Source organism: Seriola aureovittata, chromosome 2 (genome assembly GCF_021018895.1).
Source record: "Seriola aureovittata isolate HTS-2021-v1 ecotype China chromosome 2, ASM2101889v1, whole genome shotgun sequence".
NCBI classification, from domain to species: Eukaryota; Metazoa; Chordata; class Actinopteri; order Carangiformes; family Carangidae; genus Seriola; species Seriola aureovittata.
This window is the reverse complement of record NC_079365.1, coordinates 28,792,115-28,812,710: the sequence shown is the minus strand read 5'-3', so window position 1 is coordinate 28,812,710 and position 20,596 is coordinate 28,792,115. Positions and strand designations below refer to the sequence as shown.

Here is a 20,596-nt window from a genome sequence, read left to right as displayed (position 1 = left end):
TATATCCTTCTGTGGTGGGAAAATAAAAGTCACCTTAAATCAATCAGACTATTGGCAAATGGCATTTTATAAAACGACCCATTATTAACTCATCATGCAATTAATGTAGTCAAATAAAAAATCGGTGGCAACATTAGATTTTTCTGAAATAAACATAGATAGATAGATAGATAGATAGATAGATAGATAGATAGATAGATAGATAGATAGATAGATAATAGATAGATAGATATAGATAGATAGATAGATAGATAGATAGATAGATAGATAGATAGAAGAAGTACTGTGATCCTTTACTTAAGTAAAGGTAGATGTACCACAGTGTAGAAATACTTTGTTATGTCTTGCATTGAAAATTTTACTTGAATAAAAGTATAAAAGTATTGGCATAAAATTTTTTTTTAATTTACAATTTACAAAGTAGTAGCTAAAGCTTTAAAAAATAAATGAAGTGGAATAAAACCCTAAAATAGCATAACATGGAAATACTCAAATAAAGTACAAGTACTTTAATACTGTACTTCATCACAGCCCTGGAGTAAATGTAAATGTAAATATGAGGTAGTTTATGCATTTATTTTGAAAAAAACTCCCCTTCAGTTGCCGCTAGGGGCGTGGCCACTTGTTGAACGGATTTACCGTAAATTGTGTAGAAGGTAGGGGGGAGAGCGTCACGTTCCTCGATGCTGATTGGTCGAGAGTTTAGAGACTATATAGAGCAGCAGCGCTCCCTGAGCCCTGGTAGAGTGAACTAGACATCGGAGAGAAAAGCATCAGAAGACACAGCTAAGGTGATAAAGGTGGACAGCCTCTGAATTGTTTTGTTGGACTATATTTTGGGACGCAAACACGAAGACAACGCTACCTGAAGATTTACGTATTGACGTCACTGGTTTAGTTTTGAATCTCCGTAAAGCTATCGCTGCTTTTATATCAAGACTTTACTTTTAATTTTGTAACTTTAACGCTACCTAGAAGGACAACCATGCTCAACCTCTGCCTCGTGTTGATTCTGTCTGCCTCCGTTTTCTCAGAGTCGGTAAGTTGTTTTACTAAACGTTTCTGAAAAACATAGCTAAAGTTTAATTTGGAAAGTTGTGTTTTTTTCCCTTGGTAGCTCCAGCTAAGCTAGGCTAACGTTAAGGAGACTCAGATAGCTTTGATTTAACTTCAAAGGCAGTGCTTACGCTAGATTTTTTTTTTTTTTTTTTAACGGTTTTCTGAAGCTCAAACGAACGAAAAACATGTTTGTTATTGTTCAAAGTTGATAAGTTGGATGGTCCACAAAGCCTCGGTGTTGTTAGCTACCTAGCTTCACTACCAACCTGGGGCTGGGAGTCCAGTGTGTTAGTGTGTGTTGTCTGGGGGAGAGGGTCAAACTGAGGCAGCTGTAGACCGCAGCTATTATCCAGTATGGGGCCCAGATGGGGGAAGCTGGCAAGTCACTTTTCAATCGCTGGGACATCTGGGGCTGGTTTTTCTACACCATTGGCTCTCTTTGATCAATTATCCTCAGTGAAAGTTGGCATACACTTAATTTTACCCCGCTCACACCTTCCTCCATCCCTATCCATGAATGTAGATGCATGTTGGCCTGTTGAGGTCCATATGTTATGGTTTTCGTCTCTTATCTTCCCAGAATGATAATTTAAAAAAAAAACTGCCAATTATTTTCTTGATTAATCGTTTAAGTTTATAAAATGTCAGAAAACATTGATAAACGAATTGAAGATGATGTTTTCACGTGCTGTGCCCAGAAACAGTCCAAAGCCTAGAAATAATCAGTTTAATATGATACAAAACAGAGTATTATCAAAATGATGAATGATGTTGTATAATGATAGTGTAGATACTATAACACACTGTTTATTGTTGCAATACTAGCTTTGACAGCTGCTTAGTTAACAATCTGGAAAACTTTCAGATGAGAATTAATTCTCATAGCAGTAAGTAACTGTAAATGTTTTGTCTTACACATTCTGCAGTGGACGCTCCTTTGGGGATCCACTTAAAGGGGATAAGTTAAATGTCTTGGTAAGTGTCTTGCTGTGTTGTGAGAAGCAAAAGGCTGACTTCACACCAAAAGAATTTGTGTGTGGAGGAGCGTCACTGAATTGGAGAAGGCTGACAAATGTTATTTCACAAGGCATTGGAGATTTTCCCTGTGTAGTTTCCTGACTTATGAGAGCTATGTGCTGTAATTATTTTCAGGGTGTGCCCTATCCTCAATTTGGCAGTTTGGATTTTTCTGTTTGTGTGGGCTTTTCCATGTTATACCACGTCTGTTCTGTTCTCTAGCATTTTTATGGTGCACATGTCACCCTGCATCGCACTGGCACCTCTATTCTTCTGCCACCCACACATTGTTTCTTCATTGACTGTTTACGAAACGAGTTGTTATTCAAACACCAGAGAACGTCATGCTTTGACCCAGTGGGATGGGTGTATGTATGTGGTCTGTGTGTGGTGTTGGTGGGCAGAAATGAAATTGTTATAAAACACTACTGAAATTGGTGGGTTCCTCTCACAGGCAACCACCCTGTTGAAACCAATAAATCAAAAAACTATAAGTTAGATATTTTCTGCCTGATTTATCCTGTCTTGACCTCTGCATGCACTGCATCATTACAAAATTAGAGTTTTAATATACATATCTTCAGCTTTTTGAATACTGGTTTCTAATTGTGATGACTGGGGTGCTAGTCAAAGCCACCAGGATGCCACCCACACACAAACACATGCACCCTGCCCTCCCAGTTAGCGCAGTTGGTCAGTGCAGATGGTTTGAAAGGGCGAAAAGCAGTAAATGCCAGACTTCACTAGTCACTCTAGGTTTGAGTACATGTCTCTGCTATGATTCAGTGTAGTCTTAAAGTGGTTTAAAAGAGAAGCAACATTTCAGAGACAAGAGTGTCACATGCTTCAGTGTGACGTACTGTGACACATGGAAATTTCCCCTGATGGAGCCAGCAATACTAGGGACACTAATCCCCAATTATAGGGGTGAACTTCAGCAGTCTTCAGGCATGACACACTGTCGGTCGGATCCACCTCGCCTTTACAATTTGTTACATTCCTCAAAGCCATGTAGCTTCTGCTTGCTCACTCTGCCTCATCTTGTTGTCCCCTCCCGCTCCCTTCTCCCCTCTCTTCTTCCTTTTTTTGATTTCCCCTCCGGAATGTGACCTTTGGTGACCTTGACCAGCCCTCTTTGGGATTTTGCACACTTGGAGGGATCTCAATAGGGCCCTGGGGCCTTTTCATAAGGGACACTGCTCTCCTCTAGCCTAGCCTAGCATGGGTACACCTACAGCTTTCCCACAAAAATGTGCTCTTTTTCTAGGTTTTTTTTCTTGCTCCTTAAATGAGATTTTACTCTGCAGGTTTTAGCTTTTGGTTCCTCTGTCCCTTGCTGTCCGTGTGATCAATTGTTATTCCTTGGTAAACCTCGGCAGCTTTTCTCCCCCTTTTTTTTCCTTTCTCTTTTCTGAACTTTCCTTTGATGGATACTTAGCCTCTGAGCTATGGCAATCCTTCCCTCCACCTTCCTCTCCCTCCTTCCAGCCCTTTCTTCTCTCTACCCACTGGGGTCATTATTGGTATGTGGGTTTGGCGTTCCCAGCTAATCGATAACAATGTTTCTACTACCTGACAATGGTGCATGCTCTGAATGCAAAAAAGGGCTTCTTTGGGTGAGCCACAGGCATGATTGGAATGTTTTTATCAATGGATTGAGTTGGCTTTCTTATCAACTGGATGCCAGAAGACTTATCATTTTCTAATTCTGGGAAGTTATTGCTTCATTTAACAAAGTCTTTTGCTGCCCACTGTAGAGTTTTTATTTTTTTTTTTTTTTGTTTTTAAGTCAACCACTCTGATTTCTGTTAGATATGCTGAACTGTAGCCAGCTGAGCTCCATACAGTTTTATCAGTTTGTCCAAGATAGACCAGGACAAACAAATCCTGTTCTTCATGGCTTTTTTCCACTTGCCTCAGCATTTTCTGCCCATGTTTGGCCACATATGGGAACACAAGCCACTGCAAGGAGAAAGTATCGGGTGAAGGTGAAGGAAAGAAAAGCACTGTAACTGCTTTTTTGCGTTTCAACCAAAAAGCATAAAGGAAAGACAGCTCTCGGACTTATTAGGTGTGTTTATATCCACCTGTTTTTATGCACATTTTTAATTTGTGCTTAAACAACCTGGACGGAATGGAAACACTGAAAATTGGTGGGAAAATCTTGGTTGAAGTTTGAAGTATTGATAAGACAAAGATTTTATTTGTGGCAGCCATTGTTGGGCTGGTGGCCCGCCGAGATATCCATAAAGTTTTTACCGTCCCCGTCCGTCTCTGTGTACCTGTCATTTGGGGTGCGCAGAACCCGCTGAATCTAATTCTGTGGGAAACACTGCATTCTTGAAGCATGTGACTCAAACAGTGACATCATCGTGTCATGCTTGGATGGTTTAATGGCACTCAAGTGGAAAGTTAGCACCACCAGCTGTTAATCTTGTTGAACCGACTTCAAATGGTAATGGTAGTGGATGGAAATCGTAAACAGGCCAAAGTTGAAAAAAAAAAAAAAAAAAAAAGCCCCCACAAACTGTTTGTGGTTTTCACTTCAATTGGCAGCATCAGAGCATCTTCATTTACCAAATGTGCTTGCGGTAACAACTTTGGTGGTTAATCGGGGTAAAAGAAAAAATCCTCTTTGGCTGGGAGTTAATCCATGTTGCACCACCAAACCCCAGCTTGTTGCCTTTGGAGCCTCTGGGCTGAGTCCATTTGTTATATCTTGTTGGAATGTCACTGGTTTTGCATTTAGCCCCCCCCCACAAATCATTTGCACGAGAATGAGCCAGGTTTTTTTTTTTTTTTTTTTTTTTTAAAGGAAGTTTTTTTTTTGTCTCTTTTGCATGATGGGGTGCAGTGAAAGCCTGTGTGGTGAAAGGAACGTGGGGAAAGCAGGGAGGGAAAGAGGGAGCATGATAAATAGTATCACTAGGATGTAATAATGGTTCCTGCATTGCTGTCCGCTGGTCTATAAAATCCCTTTGGGCAAAGGAATGTTGGCACAGAGAGAGAGGAGGTTTTTGTCCTTCCTGCCTCTGATGGAGAGCAGTCGAGAATCTGATTCCCCCCCTCCCTCCACCCCCTTTCAACCACTACATATTCTGGCAGTTGTAACGGGAACTATATGAATACGTTCAGGGGCAGAAGTCGACCATAAAACCCCTCCTATTCTGGTTATGTCACTTTCATCCAACTTTTTTTTTTCTTGGGGGGGGGGGGGGGATTCTTTGTGCCTGATCCACTTTCTAGTTAAACACACAGGTTGTCTATGAGTTTTAAAAGCCATACAATTTTTCCACAAGTGAATACAAACACATTTTTAACCCTCATAACAACAAAAGTTGACAAACAGCACGTTCTTGTTTACATCGACAGCCTGGGAAACTAACACCAGTTTCTGTTGTGGCTTTATGATGGACTAGTAAAAATCCACAGACCCGTGGAATATGATCCTCACTGTGTTTCCATTGGGAAATGTATCACCGAGCCTTGGGGGGGTGGCCGTTTGATATTGGTCCCACGACACATACTGTCATACTCTTGACAGATGGTTATTCCAGGCCTGAAGGCAGATTGTTAGCAGCTATCAACAGCACTGATGCACTTTGTGGTTATTTCCCTCTACAAAGCAGAAGAGATTTATCTGACTAAAAAAAAAAAATAATGGAGGGAGTGAGCATGAAATCCGATAATCAATATGTTGTACCCTACGGCTGGGCTCTGCGAGTTTTGTGCATCTCGGTGTATCAGGATGCTGAGGCGTTTTGGTTCGGTCGTGGCCATTAAGGAACCATTAGTTGTTGACTTAAGTCTTTTATTCTATAGGTGTGTTTTTGTTGTTGGGGTTTTTCCAAGGTAAAGGCTGACTGGGTTAAGTAGAGCTCCTCTGATGTTCTCTGGAAATGTACTCCTTGCAAACAAAACTAAACTCACTTAGCGTGTCACACATGTACACACACAAAGCCACTGGGGATAATAGAGGGCTTTTTGGTGGTATGAGGGCTTCCCCTTATTCAGACATCCTCCCTGACAAATGTGTCTCAATAATACAGTATGTCTTTGATGTGGGTGTGTGTGTGTGTGTGTGGGTAAGTGTGGTTCAGCATTAATGTGTGTGTGTGTGTGTGTGTGTGTACGTGTCCCTGTGTCACTTTCTGTCTTTGCAGTTGTGTGTTATCACAGTGTGTGAGGTCTACCTCTCTACATTGGACCACCAGTGGCTCACTCAGCCGGCCCATGTGGGCACCACAGTCACTAAACCTATTGTCAACAACAGAGGCCGCCTTGTCCATTTCAAATCCACATAATTCAGCTGTGATTAACTTGTGGTAGTGTTAGGCCTTTGTGTGTGTGTGTGTGTGTCTGTACCACATGTTTCCTTCAGTCATGAAGTGATGGAGCTGCTATTATCCTTGAGAGGATTATATATATTTTTTTTGTTGGATTTAGCAAAGAGATGCCACATGTTGTGAAACGGACAAAAATGCATAATCTTCTTCCCGAAAGTACCAACTGTGTGTAAACTTGAAGTGAGGAAAAGGAAAAATGTTAAAAGTTGATGATGTATGGTTTTCCTACTCATGCGGTGCGGTTATTTCCGCCCGTCACCGCAGGGCGTCGCGGCAGCTGAATTCACACCCTGAACCTAGAAGAACCATAACAGCAAATCTCGGTGGCTTGGCCCAAACTTCTTTTTAATTGCGTCTCTCTCTGTGCGTAGAGTGCCTTGGCTCCATTGTACAGAGGAGAGGAATGTCGTGGCCGACTGTGTGGCATGGGTCTTGGCTTCTTAGCCGACCCAAACGGAGAGGCACATCCTCGGTCTGACAAACTCGGCGACGCCACATACATGTTGAAGGAGTAGTTCAACATTTTGTGGAGTTCTCTGAGAGTTTGATGAGAAGATTTATGTCTCTACATCAAATATGAAGCTACAGCCAGTTAGCTTAGCTTAAAAAGTGGAAACAGAGCCTCCCCCAACTTCATATTTACAGTACAGTCATGAGAGCGGTATCGATATCTTCTATCTCTCAGCAAGGAAGCTTATAATAACCTTTTGTTTCCTTCCCTTTTTAAAGTTTTATCTCTGATGCTGGTTACTCATGTTGTGAGTCAGGCCAGTTGATGTATTAATGTCTGCTGGATGAAGTTTAAGATTAACAACCGACATAAGAGAGAGGTCTGTTAATCAAGTGTGATTGAACATTGACATCGTGTTAACGAGTGTCAGAGGAAGGCTTCATTCAACGTGAGCTGTAATCTAAATTGACACGACACTTGTTCATGGCATCTTTTGAAAATAATAAAAGTATGAATGAATGAATGAATGAAGGTTGAGTGGTACTACGAGCCAGAAGTGGAACTGATCCACAGCCATATGGGATAAAGAGTCGACTTAAGCATCTCTTTTTGGAAATGAATGGGGGTTATTGTGGCTAATCCTCCGCTGTTAATGAATGGACATTCTCAACCTTAAAAAGTATAAATAAGTCAGTTGTTTACTGGAATCGTTCATCTCCACTCTTCGTTTTCAGGCTATTATTAAACACAAGTTGATGGATATTTCCTGTTTTTCCTGCCTTTTTCTTATTACTTCCTGCCATTTAAGGCCTGAAGCCGATCCTTCGGCTGATAATAACTCTTCTGCAGCTTACATTTAGTCTATTGGGCTGTAATGTCTTTGATCCAAGGCAGTGATACGCTCGCCTGAGGGAGAGACATCAAAGAGTTTTGAAGATGGAAGAGTAGGGAAGACATTAGAGAGGCATGGCTCCTGTACGCGTTCGTCTCGCTGCAGGCTTTCGGCTTATTTGTCCACCAGTCGTGGGATTGGTAATAACGGGGGGGAAATCATCCAATTGATGTGGCAGCGCGTCTTCATTGGTGGGAGGGAGTGACCAATAAAGGCCATTACGATAAGACCCAGGACGTTCCCCCAGGTGGTGCTCATCAAAACTCAATTAGGCTTATCAGCAGAGGCTGAATAACCGCTCTCTGTTGCACATCTGGCCCGTCTGAACAGCCTCTGTCTTATCTCACATGGTCAGGAAGTGAACAGTCAAATAGACGGTGAGTGGCCCAGGTCATTGTCAAAGTTAAATGCTACAACATTACTCACTTTACTGAGTCATATTTGTCTTTGTGATAAAGAAAGTACAGCCCGGACTGACTCAGATGTCTAAATGGCAAGCCTTCATATTTTTCATCCGTAGTGATTATATCTACAGAGTTACGAAGTCGGAGGAGCCACTGGTTCCGGACACGTTTGGTATTCCCATTTCAGATTTTAACCTCAATATTACTTAACGTGCAAACACAAAATCTCCTGGATACTCTAACAATCTTTATAGATTCAGGGTTTCGCCACAACTTTTGATTATGTACGCATTTGTTAATTCACACACTGAGCAAACAGTAGTGGTGACGGTGTTTCCAAATGACCTTCAACCAACTAACTTCCTGTTTCTTATCAGCTGACAATACTTATACACCTATACCAGTATACAGTATCTACAATAAGGTAATGTCACCTGAGACTTTAGAGTATTTTATCACTGACGTTTGTTCCCAAGTTCAGTTTAAGTTTTTGTTTACACTAAAAACTCTGCTGGGCGTCTCGTCGTACATTCATCTGACGCCCGTCCTCCATCTGTACATTGTGTCTTCTCTCCCCGAGCGTGTCGTGTTGCCGTAGAGTCACACATGGTGCAGGTAGGTGGAAACTCTGCTATAGATAGACGGGGCATAGGTAGAAGGAATGTAGAGCTCGACTGTCGGAGCTAAAGGTAAATGTGTGGGTGTGCACTGCTCTTGTTGTTTATCAAAGGACAAATGAAGCCCATGTGGGAAATAGTCGGTCGGTCATTTCTGGGCCTTGTGAGGGACGGTATGTGAATGTGCTCTGAATAAAACAGTGGATCAACTTTATCATTTTAACTAAGTAATGACCTCATTATATGTCACGCCTTATGGGGCCCTTTGGATCCATAAACTTAAGGCCTTACACTCCTCAAGTAAGTGTGTGTGTGTGTGTGTCCTTTGGCTGAGTTACGTCAGGGGGTCAGAAGTGCATCTTACAAGCAGATCAGGCGACACAATACACAGTGCAAATCCTGCTGGTTCAAGTATCACCCAGCAGCAGGAGGGGGGGGGGGGGGGTTGAAAAACAGGATGGGAAATGGAGGGAGTGAAATGTTGGGAGGTGAAGGGAAGAGTTGCACTTTAGACTTTTAATACCGTTCATGGTTTTTTATTTTGGCTGCTGTAATGACCTCAGACCAGAAGAAGAAGAAGAAGAAGAAGGGGGAGGAGGCTGGAGAACAACAATAATTGTCTCTTCTTGAAAAAGGTCAAGAGACGTTGGACATGACAAAGAATAAGGAAGCACATTCCAGCGTGCTGGTGTTTCTTTTCTGTCTTTTCATACTCCGCACCACCTCCACGCCGCTGTGTGAATGGAACAGATGCCTCTCTCTGTGTCGGCAGATGGAGGGATTGTTTCCCCCAGTTTAATGAAGGGAGGCTGCTGGAGGCTTATCCCCGGTTACCTTGGTCATTGATATGCTCTCGAGGCGTCCACCGGCATTGTTCGGTGTCAATGGAAGGGACAGACCCAAAGGCCGGGTGGCGGGTGTCTTGACAGACTGCCTTTCAGGGAATGCGGACAATTGGGGAGAAACTGGAAAGTTTAGGACCTCCATGCTGAGAGAAGGCAGGATAAACACGGACGAGAGCAGAGACTGAGGTGTAAATTTTGTAGATTTCAGGTTTTACCAGCTGCAGAGAGGCTTTCCTTAATCTGACCCTACATTATAAAGTCAATTAGTGTCATATTATTTTATTAAATGGTACCCAAGACCATATAATGAGCCAAATATAAGATACATGAAAATAAAGAAAAAAGGCACAAAAATTACCAGCATTTAATTGTCAGATTAGTTGATTAATCAGTTTGGAGCTACAGTTGTTACTCAGTGATTAATTAGTCAGTTAATAAGTCAACTTAAAATTTATCGGCAGTAATTATAATAATAATTTCAGTCATCTCTCAAACCCCCCAAAAAAAGCCAAATGTTCGCTGGTTCCATTGTTCTTTTCTTTGTCATATTTGATGGAAGTTATTAGTTGCACCCCTAAATCAGTTAGTTTATTGATTAATTGTGTCATTGCAAAAACATTAGCTACACAATAGTTTCATTTTTGTGAGATTTCATTTAGACTTTTTCTTTCTTTACTATTTTCATAGTAAGCCCTCAGTGTGACCTGTTTTTCCACAGTGCTTTTTCTATTTTTTAGGAAACATAATGTTCTGATTCATTCCCTTCTGAGATGATTTGTAAGTCACATGGTGGATGTTTGACACAGAAAGGCGAAATGAGCTCTGTAATTAAGAGGCTTTCATTAGACAAAGAGGAGCTTTGTTTGGCTGTGAGATGACTCGGAGCTTTGTGTTGGACAATGAGTCCTAGATAAAAGCTTATCCGAACCGATAATCACTGTTTTAAAGTCCTTTTTTATAAGAGCAGGTGTCATTGTCTGTTATTGGATTAAATTCAAATAAAGAATTTGGTTGAATAGCTAATATTTTTAGCGACTGAAACCTTATTGTTTCTTGGAAATTGAGAGCAGTGAACCTCGTTGTTGTCGCATGCTGTGGTGTAATATTAGATTAAATACCCAACATGCCGTGCGTCACCGCTGCAAACGGGAATATTGTTTCCCCCACTTCTCTCCATTAAATCCATTTGTCTCTCTCAGAGTCGTCGGTTTGGCTGTTTTCCACATCCGCCACATTAGGTAGAAGTATTCGACCGCTGACGGAGATCAAGACAGTGACGTGTTTGGTTGTGAAGTGATTTTTCGTTGTTGTTTTGACACAGTAGAGATGGTAATCGTGAGCTTTTAGCATCAATTATCACCACGGTCTATTCTTGTGCATCCACTGCACATTAAGTATATATTGTTGTAATTAAGTAATCAGTTTTCCCAGGATGTTGTGCCTTGACTTTTGTGGCTTTTCCTCTGAACCACACCGCTCTGCTGTAACGCACGTAGCCAGAGTTTGACGCCATTAAGGCTGTGAACACAATATTTTCCCTCTGAGATCATGTGTGGCAGTGACACTGGGGGATTAATTATAATGTTAGGTTACATATCCAGTGAATGAATTTATGACTTTTGTAGAGTTTGGAGAAGGAATCCTGACTAACGTGTACATTTTATTTTCATATTTTCTTGAGCGTTTATCTCTTTTTTTTATTCAGCTTATACAAAAGAAAGTCGTCCTAAAGCTTCACCAGAGTCCCAGTACCTGACCAGCAGGCCGTCACGACTGAGTGGACCTGGGTTTAACAAATGAGACAGGCCCTCGTTCAGTGGCTGTAAAATCACCACGTGAGGGCTGATTTTCATGTTTGCCAGGTTACATAACCACAGTTCAGACACTTTCCCTCCTTTCTCTTTTGGCCACTCTGTGCAGGGTGAGCGCATGTTTTTCTTCTGTTTGTACAGTAACAGAGCAACACGTCGCTTCCTCCCTCATGTGGAGGATTTTAACACGACTTCAGAGCGATGTTCGGCTTTGACTTCCGGCCTCCTCCTCTGCTCTGTCGCTGAGGTCTGATGTTCCCGAGTGCAGTCTTGGATTCAGAACAGAGTGAACTTGTTCTTGTGTGGACTGAGTGAAACTTGGCCTGAATCCCGCTCTGGCTCTGCCTCCGGGGAGAATATAGTAAAGATGGAATAACCCCCCCCCCCCCCCCCCCCCCCACATCTGATAGAAGCTGCCATCATTACTTAACACTAACATGACAAAACATAACAGAAGTCCCTCAGCGTCTGATCTTTTTCTTCCTCCTCTGTCTCGGCCTGTTGGGACAAGCCTGTTACACATTACACTGTTCAGGCACCAGTTTCTGTTAACACGGCTCTCTGGGATACAAATGTACATCCACATTTCACCATGGGGGGGGGGGGGGTTTAAAGGTCAGGATCAGCCAGGTAGGAAAAGCTTTATTGACACTGCGGGACACCGACAGGGATGAACACAGTGGATTTTGAACTGGTCGTCTTTTTATCAGATAAAGTCCAAAACACAAGCAGTAGATTTGTTTTTAAAACTCAGGGGCTTAACAGAGGAGATTTTTCTTTTATCCTTCACAACAACAAGCTGTAAAACTAACTCTGGATTAATCTGTAACATCTCTGTTACCACGTCCACTTCCTGCATCTACAGTCCGAGTGCAGTGAGTGCGAGTTGTCCCATTTTTTTAAAGCTCATGAAAACTTGGTTTGTGACATAAAAATATTCATGATTTTAATGAGGAGCAAACATCAAAAGTCTTTATTTTACCTATCCATAATTTCCTGGAAAGGAATATGATATTTGTTATTCATTATAGGGGAAAGTTACTGTTCAGGTAGTACACTTCTAATCATTTAAATCCAGTTAATCATAAACATAACCTAAAGAGTCTCGGATGAGCTGAGCATGCAAATTTGTGAAGAATTAATATTTACTTAGAGGAAAAACCTACTTTCCCTGTTTGATTTTGGCATAATTGATATTACTCAGTCAGTTTAATTCAAAAACTCAGCTAATCTGCTTCAACAGGATTGTGTGATTGTGTTTTTTTTTAAATCAGATTTGGTGGTAAAATGATCGAACGACTGCTGTTTTCATGGCCTTTAAACCAGTTTGATTCAGACAAACAGCAGAACGAGCCTCGGGGAGTGAAAATATTAGTGTTACTGGAATAAAAAGGAGATGTTTAAATGACTCATGCTGGCGTTACGTGAGTAAATAAGGCCCGACTGATGAATCCACATTATTGTGTGTATGAGTGCGATTCTTTATAATGTGACTCAGCGGGCTTGTCCCAGCACGCCCCGGCAGCAATCCACTTTCATCTGAACGGTAGCGAGGAAATGAAGAGCCGGCAGTCACCATTTTACAGCTTTTGTATTAGAGAGACACACACACACACACACACACACACACACACACACACACACACACACACACACACACACACACACACACAGGATCAGAGCTCCCCAGTGGGTTTAAATGAGGACATAATGGAGCAGTGATCCACAACCGGGGGTACTTGTAGCCCAGCGGAGCGCCTCCTCCATTAGCACAAGTAATTAGAAAGAAATTAAAGTTTAATTAAAGATTTGATTAAAGCACATATCCACATATTTTTGTTTAGGAGGAAAATAACTTGTAACATCACATGTGATTGAGAGAACATGAAAACTAGTGAGGATGAGTAGGAACAGTTAGCTGAAAGTGATGGTTTAAGAAATGATGAATAAATGGTTGAAATAACTGTTTAAAGTTTAAGTGATGTGTGATTGCGTAAAAAATATTTTATAGTGTTAAAACAACATCTGGTGTAAAGCCAGTTAAAAAGCATATATTTATAACGTGATAGGTGGAACTGCTGTAACAGTGTCACACACACACACACACACACACACACACACACACACACACACACACACACACAGAGAAAAGAAAAGGATTATGGGTAGACTGAATCTAAAAACAAAGAGCACAGGAGTCAGTCCACCTTGTTGCTGAGAAGAGTCACAGTATAAAATGGTCGCCCTTGTTTGAAGCCGCTGTGCAGTCACAATGGAGGATCACCCCCCCCCCCCCCCCCCCATTCACTCATATAGGCTACTTTTTAAGGGCAGAGAGGATTACCTTCAAACACACACACACACTGTTACTATGCCAAGCACTTGAACACACACACAATACTGAGAGGCCCCGGGCTTTACCACCAGTTAACCCTTAAAATGAAGACCCCCCCTTACAAGACTCAGATGTAAGTAATTATGAGAACTCATGATGTCAACACAACTCAATCTGTGTGTGTGTGTGTGTGTGTGTGTGTGTGTGTGTGTGTGTGAGTGTGTGTGTGTGTTGTGGGGTGCCCAGGCATGTTTCCAGTGTGGTCTGCGGTCAGCTTTTCTTCTCAGTAAATGGAAGTTTTCATTGGAGGAGAGGAAGACTCACTCTTCTCTCTTTTAGCGTCTCTGGTTTTCTTTCAGAAACCGTCGCCGTCAGTCTGCGTGTGATCAATGTAGTTATCAATCAGAGCTTTGCTTCGGTAGCTGGGAGGAAGTAGAATATAAGTAGAATAAATGTTCAATGGATGCTCATGTTGCGTTCGTTTTGGGGCGAAGTAATAGTTATTTTAATCGCTTGATCTGTCGCTTAATTGATTAATCAATTACTCTGATAAAAGTTAGACAAAAAACTTGCAAAACGCCACAAATTTCCAAAATTTAAATGTCTTATTTTGTCCATGAAACGATCCCAAAATATTCAATTGATGATGATATAAAAACTTAAAAAACAAGAGAATATAAAATCTCATATCAGTTTTATTTTTAATTTAGGTTGATTTTATTTGCAACTAAAACGATGAATCGATGATCAAAGTTGCAGTTAAACTAATTTTCTGCTAATTGACTAATCAATTAAATGGATACTGCAGTGATTTATTTACTGCCTGATGGGATTACGGTGTTTTCAACAAGGCTTCAATGTATTTTCCAGGTTTTATACTGTGAATGTGACAAAAGAAAAAAATGCAACAGCTTTTCTTTTCTTTTTTTTCTCAGATCTTTGGTCTTTTCAGCTGAACTTTACTTTAAACCACTTTTTAAAACAAGATATGATCATAATGTTTGTCACATATAATGGAAAATACCAGAGTGGGTGAAAAGACTCGGTGATGAGCTTCTCTCACCTCGTTTTACCTCCACAGCCTCTGTTTACTTAAGGCCTAATGCTGATTAATCGTATGTATGTGCTGTGCTGTAATGATAATTAGGCAGATGGGGGGGGGGGGGGGGGGGGTTTGTGTGTGTGTGTGTTTTAATCCCATTTAGGTTGCTTACTGAGCAAATGGTCAATGAAATTAAGTGTGCTAATGTGATTAAAGGAGGTGGATGTGTCTTCATTGTGTTAAGCTTCAGGGTGATTAGAGCGGCAGTGATGAGTGGGCAGGCTGTGGGGCAAGTCTCTGTTCTAAGTAGAGCTATTTTCTTCATCATCATCATCATCGTCTTGACTGATGGGGCTAGTCTGTTAGCATGTTGACAGATAGGAGTCAAATTTAGTGGGGCTAATTTGAAGGTGCTGCTGTGGGCGGAGCTTCGGGAACAAATTAATCTAAACGAATTGTTTTTTCTTTTAACCTCAAAACTGTTTTTCTGCTTTGGGATTATATATCTGAACAGACTCCTGCGGTTTGGAGTAGAAAACATCCGTCCAGGTGACGGTCGGTTACCTGCCAAAATCCACTGTGTTTTGGTGATTGAACAGCAGCTTTTTAGTGAAATATCTTGACAACAGCTGGATGGATTGCCATGAACATTTGGTACAGATGTTCATGGTTCCCAGAGGATGTTTTTTTTTTTTTAATTTTTTTTATTGTGATAATCCTCTTGACTTTTCCTCTAGTGCCTCCAGAAAAGTCAAAGTCTTTACTTATTGTATGTCAACATCTGTTGACCCCCCTGACTTTTACTCTAGTTTGCTCTAATAACATTCCCATCAGCCTTAGTGGTGCTTTGTCTTCAGTTCCAAATGGCAAACATCAGCATGCTGGCATGTTAAACAAACACTGAGTAGCTTCCCCCCCCACATGTTGTATCCCTCTGACCCCTGGTCCTGTCTCTGGTGTCCCAGCAGGTCAGGGAGACGGAGACATGGATGCCCATGAAAACCACACAGATGGTTGCCATGTCAACGCACCGGGACAACATGGAGTCGTCGGGAGACTCTACGAACGGCTCTGACTTCGGCTTCACAGACGACGACGAAGACGACGACAACGAATACTACGAGTACGATGACGAGGAGTTGTCTGGGTCTGGAGATGGAGGTTGGTTATTACATTTTAAACGCATCTATTTAACATTTAATATTTTACCGTGTATTTATGAAACTGTAATTCGAAAATTGATCTTTAAAACAATTGATTAAATGAAGAATCTGCTTCTTTCCTCAGCAACAACCGAGTCACCTGAGACAGAGTTCGAGACATCAGTTAAGGTGAGACATTTCTAGATGTTAGATCACACTTACTGAAGCTTTAGCATCCAGTTACAGTTTATTGTGTCCTCAGTTTATTGAGATGGTGTTTTCAACTTCCTCTCTTCACCCTCAGCCCGACGTCAGCGACAACAAGATCCCAGAGCTGGAGCTGCCGGTGCGACCGACCGTCGACGAGGAGGGCATCGTACGCGAGAGTAATGAAATCCCCCGGCTGGGCAACGAGGCGGACCCCAACGAGGAATACCCATCCAACGTCCTCATGTCCCACGCCAGTGAGGACAGCATCTTGAACAAGACGGAGGTCCTCGCAGGTCAGTACGCATCCCGGAGAGAGTGGCGGCGATGTTTAAACGACGTTAAACTGTCGTACTGTTCGACAGTCAGACAGATTTAATATGCAACTGCTTTATTGTCTATTATTCTTTAAAAAGTCACGTGAAACATCCATAATTACCCATAACCTCCATTCTCACAGTAAATGTCGTGGCTTCATCTTCGTCGTCCTCTAATATCTTTTATTCCTCGTTCGTCTCTTCCAGCTCTGATCGCGGGTGGCGCCGTCTGCCTGATGTTCGCCGTCCTCCTCATCCTCCTCCTCATCTACCGCATGAAGAAGAAGGACGAGGGCAGCTACGACTTGGGGAAGAAGCCCATCTACAAGAAGGCCCCCACCACAGAGATCTATGCATAGACCCCGACCTCCGCTAACCCCCCCCTCTCTCCCCCTGCCGCCTCGCCCCGACCTCACACACCTCACTTCCTGTTAAAACCTCTTAAAAACCCAATCAGGGCCAGCTCCTGGCCTCACAGTGCCTCATCATCATCATCATCATCACATCATCATAATACCTCCTCCTCCTCCTCCTCCTCTCACTTTTCCTCTGACCGAGTGACGCTCGATAACGAATCAGGAGAGAAGCCCCGACAACACGATCGATTGACTGACTCCTCCTCCCTGATGTTTGCTCATTTTTATTGGTGCTCTCTTAACCAATCAGAGGCTTCGTTGGTCACTCTTGTCCCTCTCTTTTGGTTTTGTCAAACAAGGAAAAAGGAGCAACAGGAGTGGGACTGTTTCCGCTGCGGTGCACTGTTTTGTGTTTTTATTATTTGTTCCCGTGTCGAAAGGAAAGAAAAAAAAAAAACAAACAAACAAAAAAAACACGACTTTAGAAACTGAGGACTCGGAGAACTCAAACTCCTCTTTCTCCTTTTCCTGTCCGTTCTTCTTCTTCCTCTTTCTCCACCTTCCAGTTTAAAAACACTAACACTGCAATGATTTTTGTCTCTGTATGGTACACATTAACAGTCCAGTTATTTATTTCCCCTCCTCCTCCTCCTCCTCCTCCTCTTCCTCTCCACCTGTTTCTTGGACTGAAGCTTCTCACATGACTGAAGCAAATGATTTTTAAGTGAACATTTATATTTGATTTTTTTTTTTTTTTTTTTAAACAAACTCCTTGTAATGCAGAGAGATTTAAGACATTTCATTTTTTTTCTATTAAAGAAAGAAAAGAGTTTTTCAGAACGCTGGTTTTATGCTGTCATCCATTAGAACTGACTTTGTTTTTGTTCATTTTTATCCTTAAATTACACAGAGATAAGAGAGAGGGCCAGACAAGGGCCAACAAGTACTTGCAAATGGTTGATTCTGCCTTTTTAAAAAGAGAAGAAAAAGAAAATCTGCACAACTGGCTGAGTGAGAGATGGTTCAGCTCACGTCCTGTACACTTCATTAAAAAAAACAAAAAACGTTTCCTTTAAACTTTCTGGCATGTTTTCTGTCTCCGCGAGGAGGGAAAGTCCCATCCGTCTGGCACGTAGCACCAGATAAGTAAGCTAAACTAATCCGGGGAAAATTGGCAAATACTGTATGACCCAGGTCACAGAGTCGAACACAGCGTTGCCAGTTTGGAAGAGGACTTCAAAAAAAAAAAAAAAAAAAAAAAAAGGAAGATGTTTTACCACTATAATAATAATTACCACCTTGCCTCCGGGGTTTGTTTTCTGTTATTATGGTGAAGGCGAATCAGCAAGCTCCTACAGGGTGACACACCTACATTCCACACACACACACACACACACACACACACACACACACACACACACACACACACAGGAACACTTTTTTGCTGAGTTAGATAATCAGATTGAAGCTTCAGTTAGCGGCTGGTTAGCTTAGCTTAGCACAAAGACTGGAAATGGGTGGAAACGGCTAGCGCGGCTCTGTACAGAGGGAACAAGCACCTGCACCTCCTGATGGTGCGTCTGCGTGTTAATGACGGTTAAAGACGGTTAAAATACTGCACGTTACATTACAGTGAAATGACAATACCTCAGTACAACATAAATGCAGCTTTTAACAACACACTGGATTTAATTGTAGGCGTTACAATAGCATTTTTTTTTTTTTGCAGTTTTACAGTGGCTTCCAAGCTAAAATTGTTTTTGTTTTGTTTTATACACTTAATGAAGATTTAAAGAAATGAGACGGAGCCAGGCTAGCTGTTCCCACCTGTTTCCATTCTTTGTGCTAAGCTAAGCTAACCGTAGCCTTATCTTTAACAGACGTGAGCGTGGTATCGATCTTCACCTCTGCAAATAAAGGTGGTGCTGAGGTGCTCACTCATTCTCTTGCAACATTTTTTTTTTTTTTTTTTTTTTTTATTCATGGATCCGATAAATGTTATTGATCATTTAGTCCAGTGATACGAAATGTTAAGCTCTGTGATCGGCGAAACTGGTAGTTTTTTTTGTTTTGTTTTGTTTTTTGTTTTTAACTCATGGCGGGTGACGCTTTCTCAATAAGCTACACCGACAGTTTGTTGTTAGTTTTATATTTTATTTCCACTATGAGGTCTTTGAGCAATCGCTGAAGCCATGATGAAAAGGTGTGATGCTCACATTTCTTAGCTGAAGCCGGCAGCACACAGACTGGTCTACCAAGGATTTGTATATAGTCATTAGATAAAAAAAATAAAATAAAATAAAAAACGAACAAAAAAAAAAATTAACTTGGTACTTAGCCACATCCTGGCAACAAACAATATCTACCAAATATTTAAATGCCAAATTTGTTTTTGTTTTTGTTTTGTTTTCCCCTGAGCAGTAACGTTCCTGTGATTTACTGTAACTGTAAATGAGTTTTGATACTACCAATGCTAATACTAACTCACCTCCTCTCATTGTTCTCCAGTGGTTTTTATTTTTATTTTTTTTTCTCCAGTAGATCAACTTGTTCTTTTTTTTTTTTTTTTTTTGTATTAATTTAACTGTCAAATTATTTTATTGCCTTCTTTCAGGTTGGGGTGTTTCCCCCTTTTTAAGCTGTTGTATATGTGATTTTAAAAGTTTTATATACACTAGTTTGAGATTTTCAGAAGCAAATAGTTTTGAAACTTTTTATGTTGTAAGAGTTTCTATTATCTTTTTAGACTTTTGTTTTTTTTTTTTTTTGTTTTTTTTTTTGCTTTTGTATTTATGTTTTCTTTTTTTTTTTTTTTTTTTTCGTTTGTTTGTAGAAGGATTGCTTTTATGTGGTTGGTGTTCATCTCGTTGTTCAGGGGATGTGGTGCCGATGAGCCATGTTGTCAGTGGCAGACCTGGGGGGCGATTACCGCTTGGATTTTGTTCATTCGTAGCCAGAAAACGGAGGGAGATAAATTTGCAAACGTGTATTTTGGAAATTCACAATCCCGGCCTCGAAAGAAAGAAACGTCTTGATCCTCGTTCAAGGCCTTTAACCCCCCCCCAAAAAAACAAAACAAAAAACAAACGCATTTAATCAAGAAAACACTGATACGTGTTTCCTCCCAGTGTGTCAGAGGGTATCGGCTGATCTCTGCCTGGGATTGAGGTATAAAGGGTAAATCGGCCCCAGGTCTGTTCAGTGCGCATGGGAGAGATAACGTATGTTCTGCTGCTTAATGTCACAAACATCACATGTGAATCACCAATGGAGTGAAGAAGCCAATGAATCATTGGCTTCTGCATGCAGGTTCTGATTTATCGGAAATAAAGCTATTTTTATGCACATTAACATTTTAAAAACGCCGTCTTTGTCCCGTTCTTTGTTTTCGCATCACGTCACATTTTCTTACACGAACGATCCTGTTTCCATCAGAAGGAGTTACATTAACCTCCAGAAGTAGAAGCTTGTTTTGTTTTTCTACTTCAGTGGTAAGAACAGGAAGTGACAGTAACTTAATCCGGCTCCAGGAGAGTGAAGAAGAGTAAACAGAGAGGCTGATATCACGTCTCATCAAATTACAAACACTAACACAGGATTACAGGCGGCTTTGTTCCCTGTCAGTCGCTCCTGCAGGTAAAAGGCAGTTGAGAGAAGTAATTACAGATTTTAAAAGCACTGAATGACGACTGATGAAAACGTGTCAAGGTTGACATGCTAACATGCTAACACTGACGGGGCTTACAGTGTATCTT

At 41.4% G+C, this 20,596-nt stretch overlaps 1 protein-coding gene across 2 annotated transcripts; it reads left to right on the top strand.

Annotated features, from left to right (window-relative positions):
- The first annotated feature begins 740 nt into the window (after nt 1-740).
- Nucleotides 741-20,203, top strand: sdc4 (syndecan 4). Of its 2 annotated transcripts, none has more exons than XM_056399294.1 (5): nt 741-1,039; nt 15,785-15,980; nt 16,107-16,150; nt 16,266-16,464; nt 16,693-20,203. In XM_056399294.1, exons 1-5 carry the CDS (start codon nt 986-988, stop codon nt 16,842-16,844), a joined length of 645 nt encoding a protein of 214 aa, XP_056255269.1. In that variant the 5' UTR covers nt 741-985; the 3' UTR covers nt 16,845-20,203. The 2 variants fall into 2 exon arrangements, with proteins under 2 accessions (XP_056255269.1, XP_056255280.1); XM_056399305.1 differs by having other exon boundaries at nt 742-1,039; nt 15,788-15,980.
- The last annotated feature ends 393 nt before the right edge of the window (nt 20,204-20,596 follow it).

Coding starts and splice junctions, on each gene's coding strand:
- sdc4 (XM_056399294.1), top strand. CDS start 986: ATGCTCAACCTCTGCCTCGTGTTGATTCTGTCTGCCTCCGTTTTCTCA. Junction 1,040..15,784: donor CCTCCGTTTTCTCAGAGTCG/GTAAGTTGTTTT, acceptor CTGGTGTCCCAG/CAGGTCAGGGAGACGGAGAC. Junction 16,465..16,692: donor CAAGACGGAGGTCCTCGCAG/GTCAGTACGCAT, acceptor CGTCTCTTCCAG/CTCTGATCGCGGGTGGCGCC.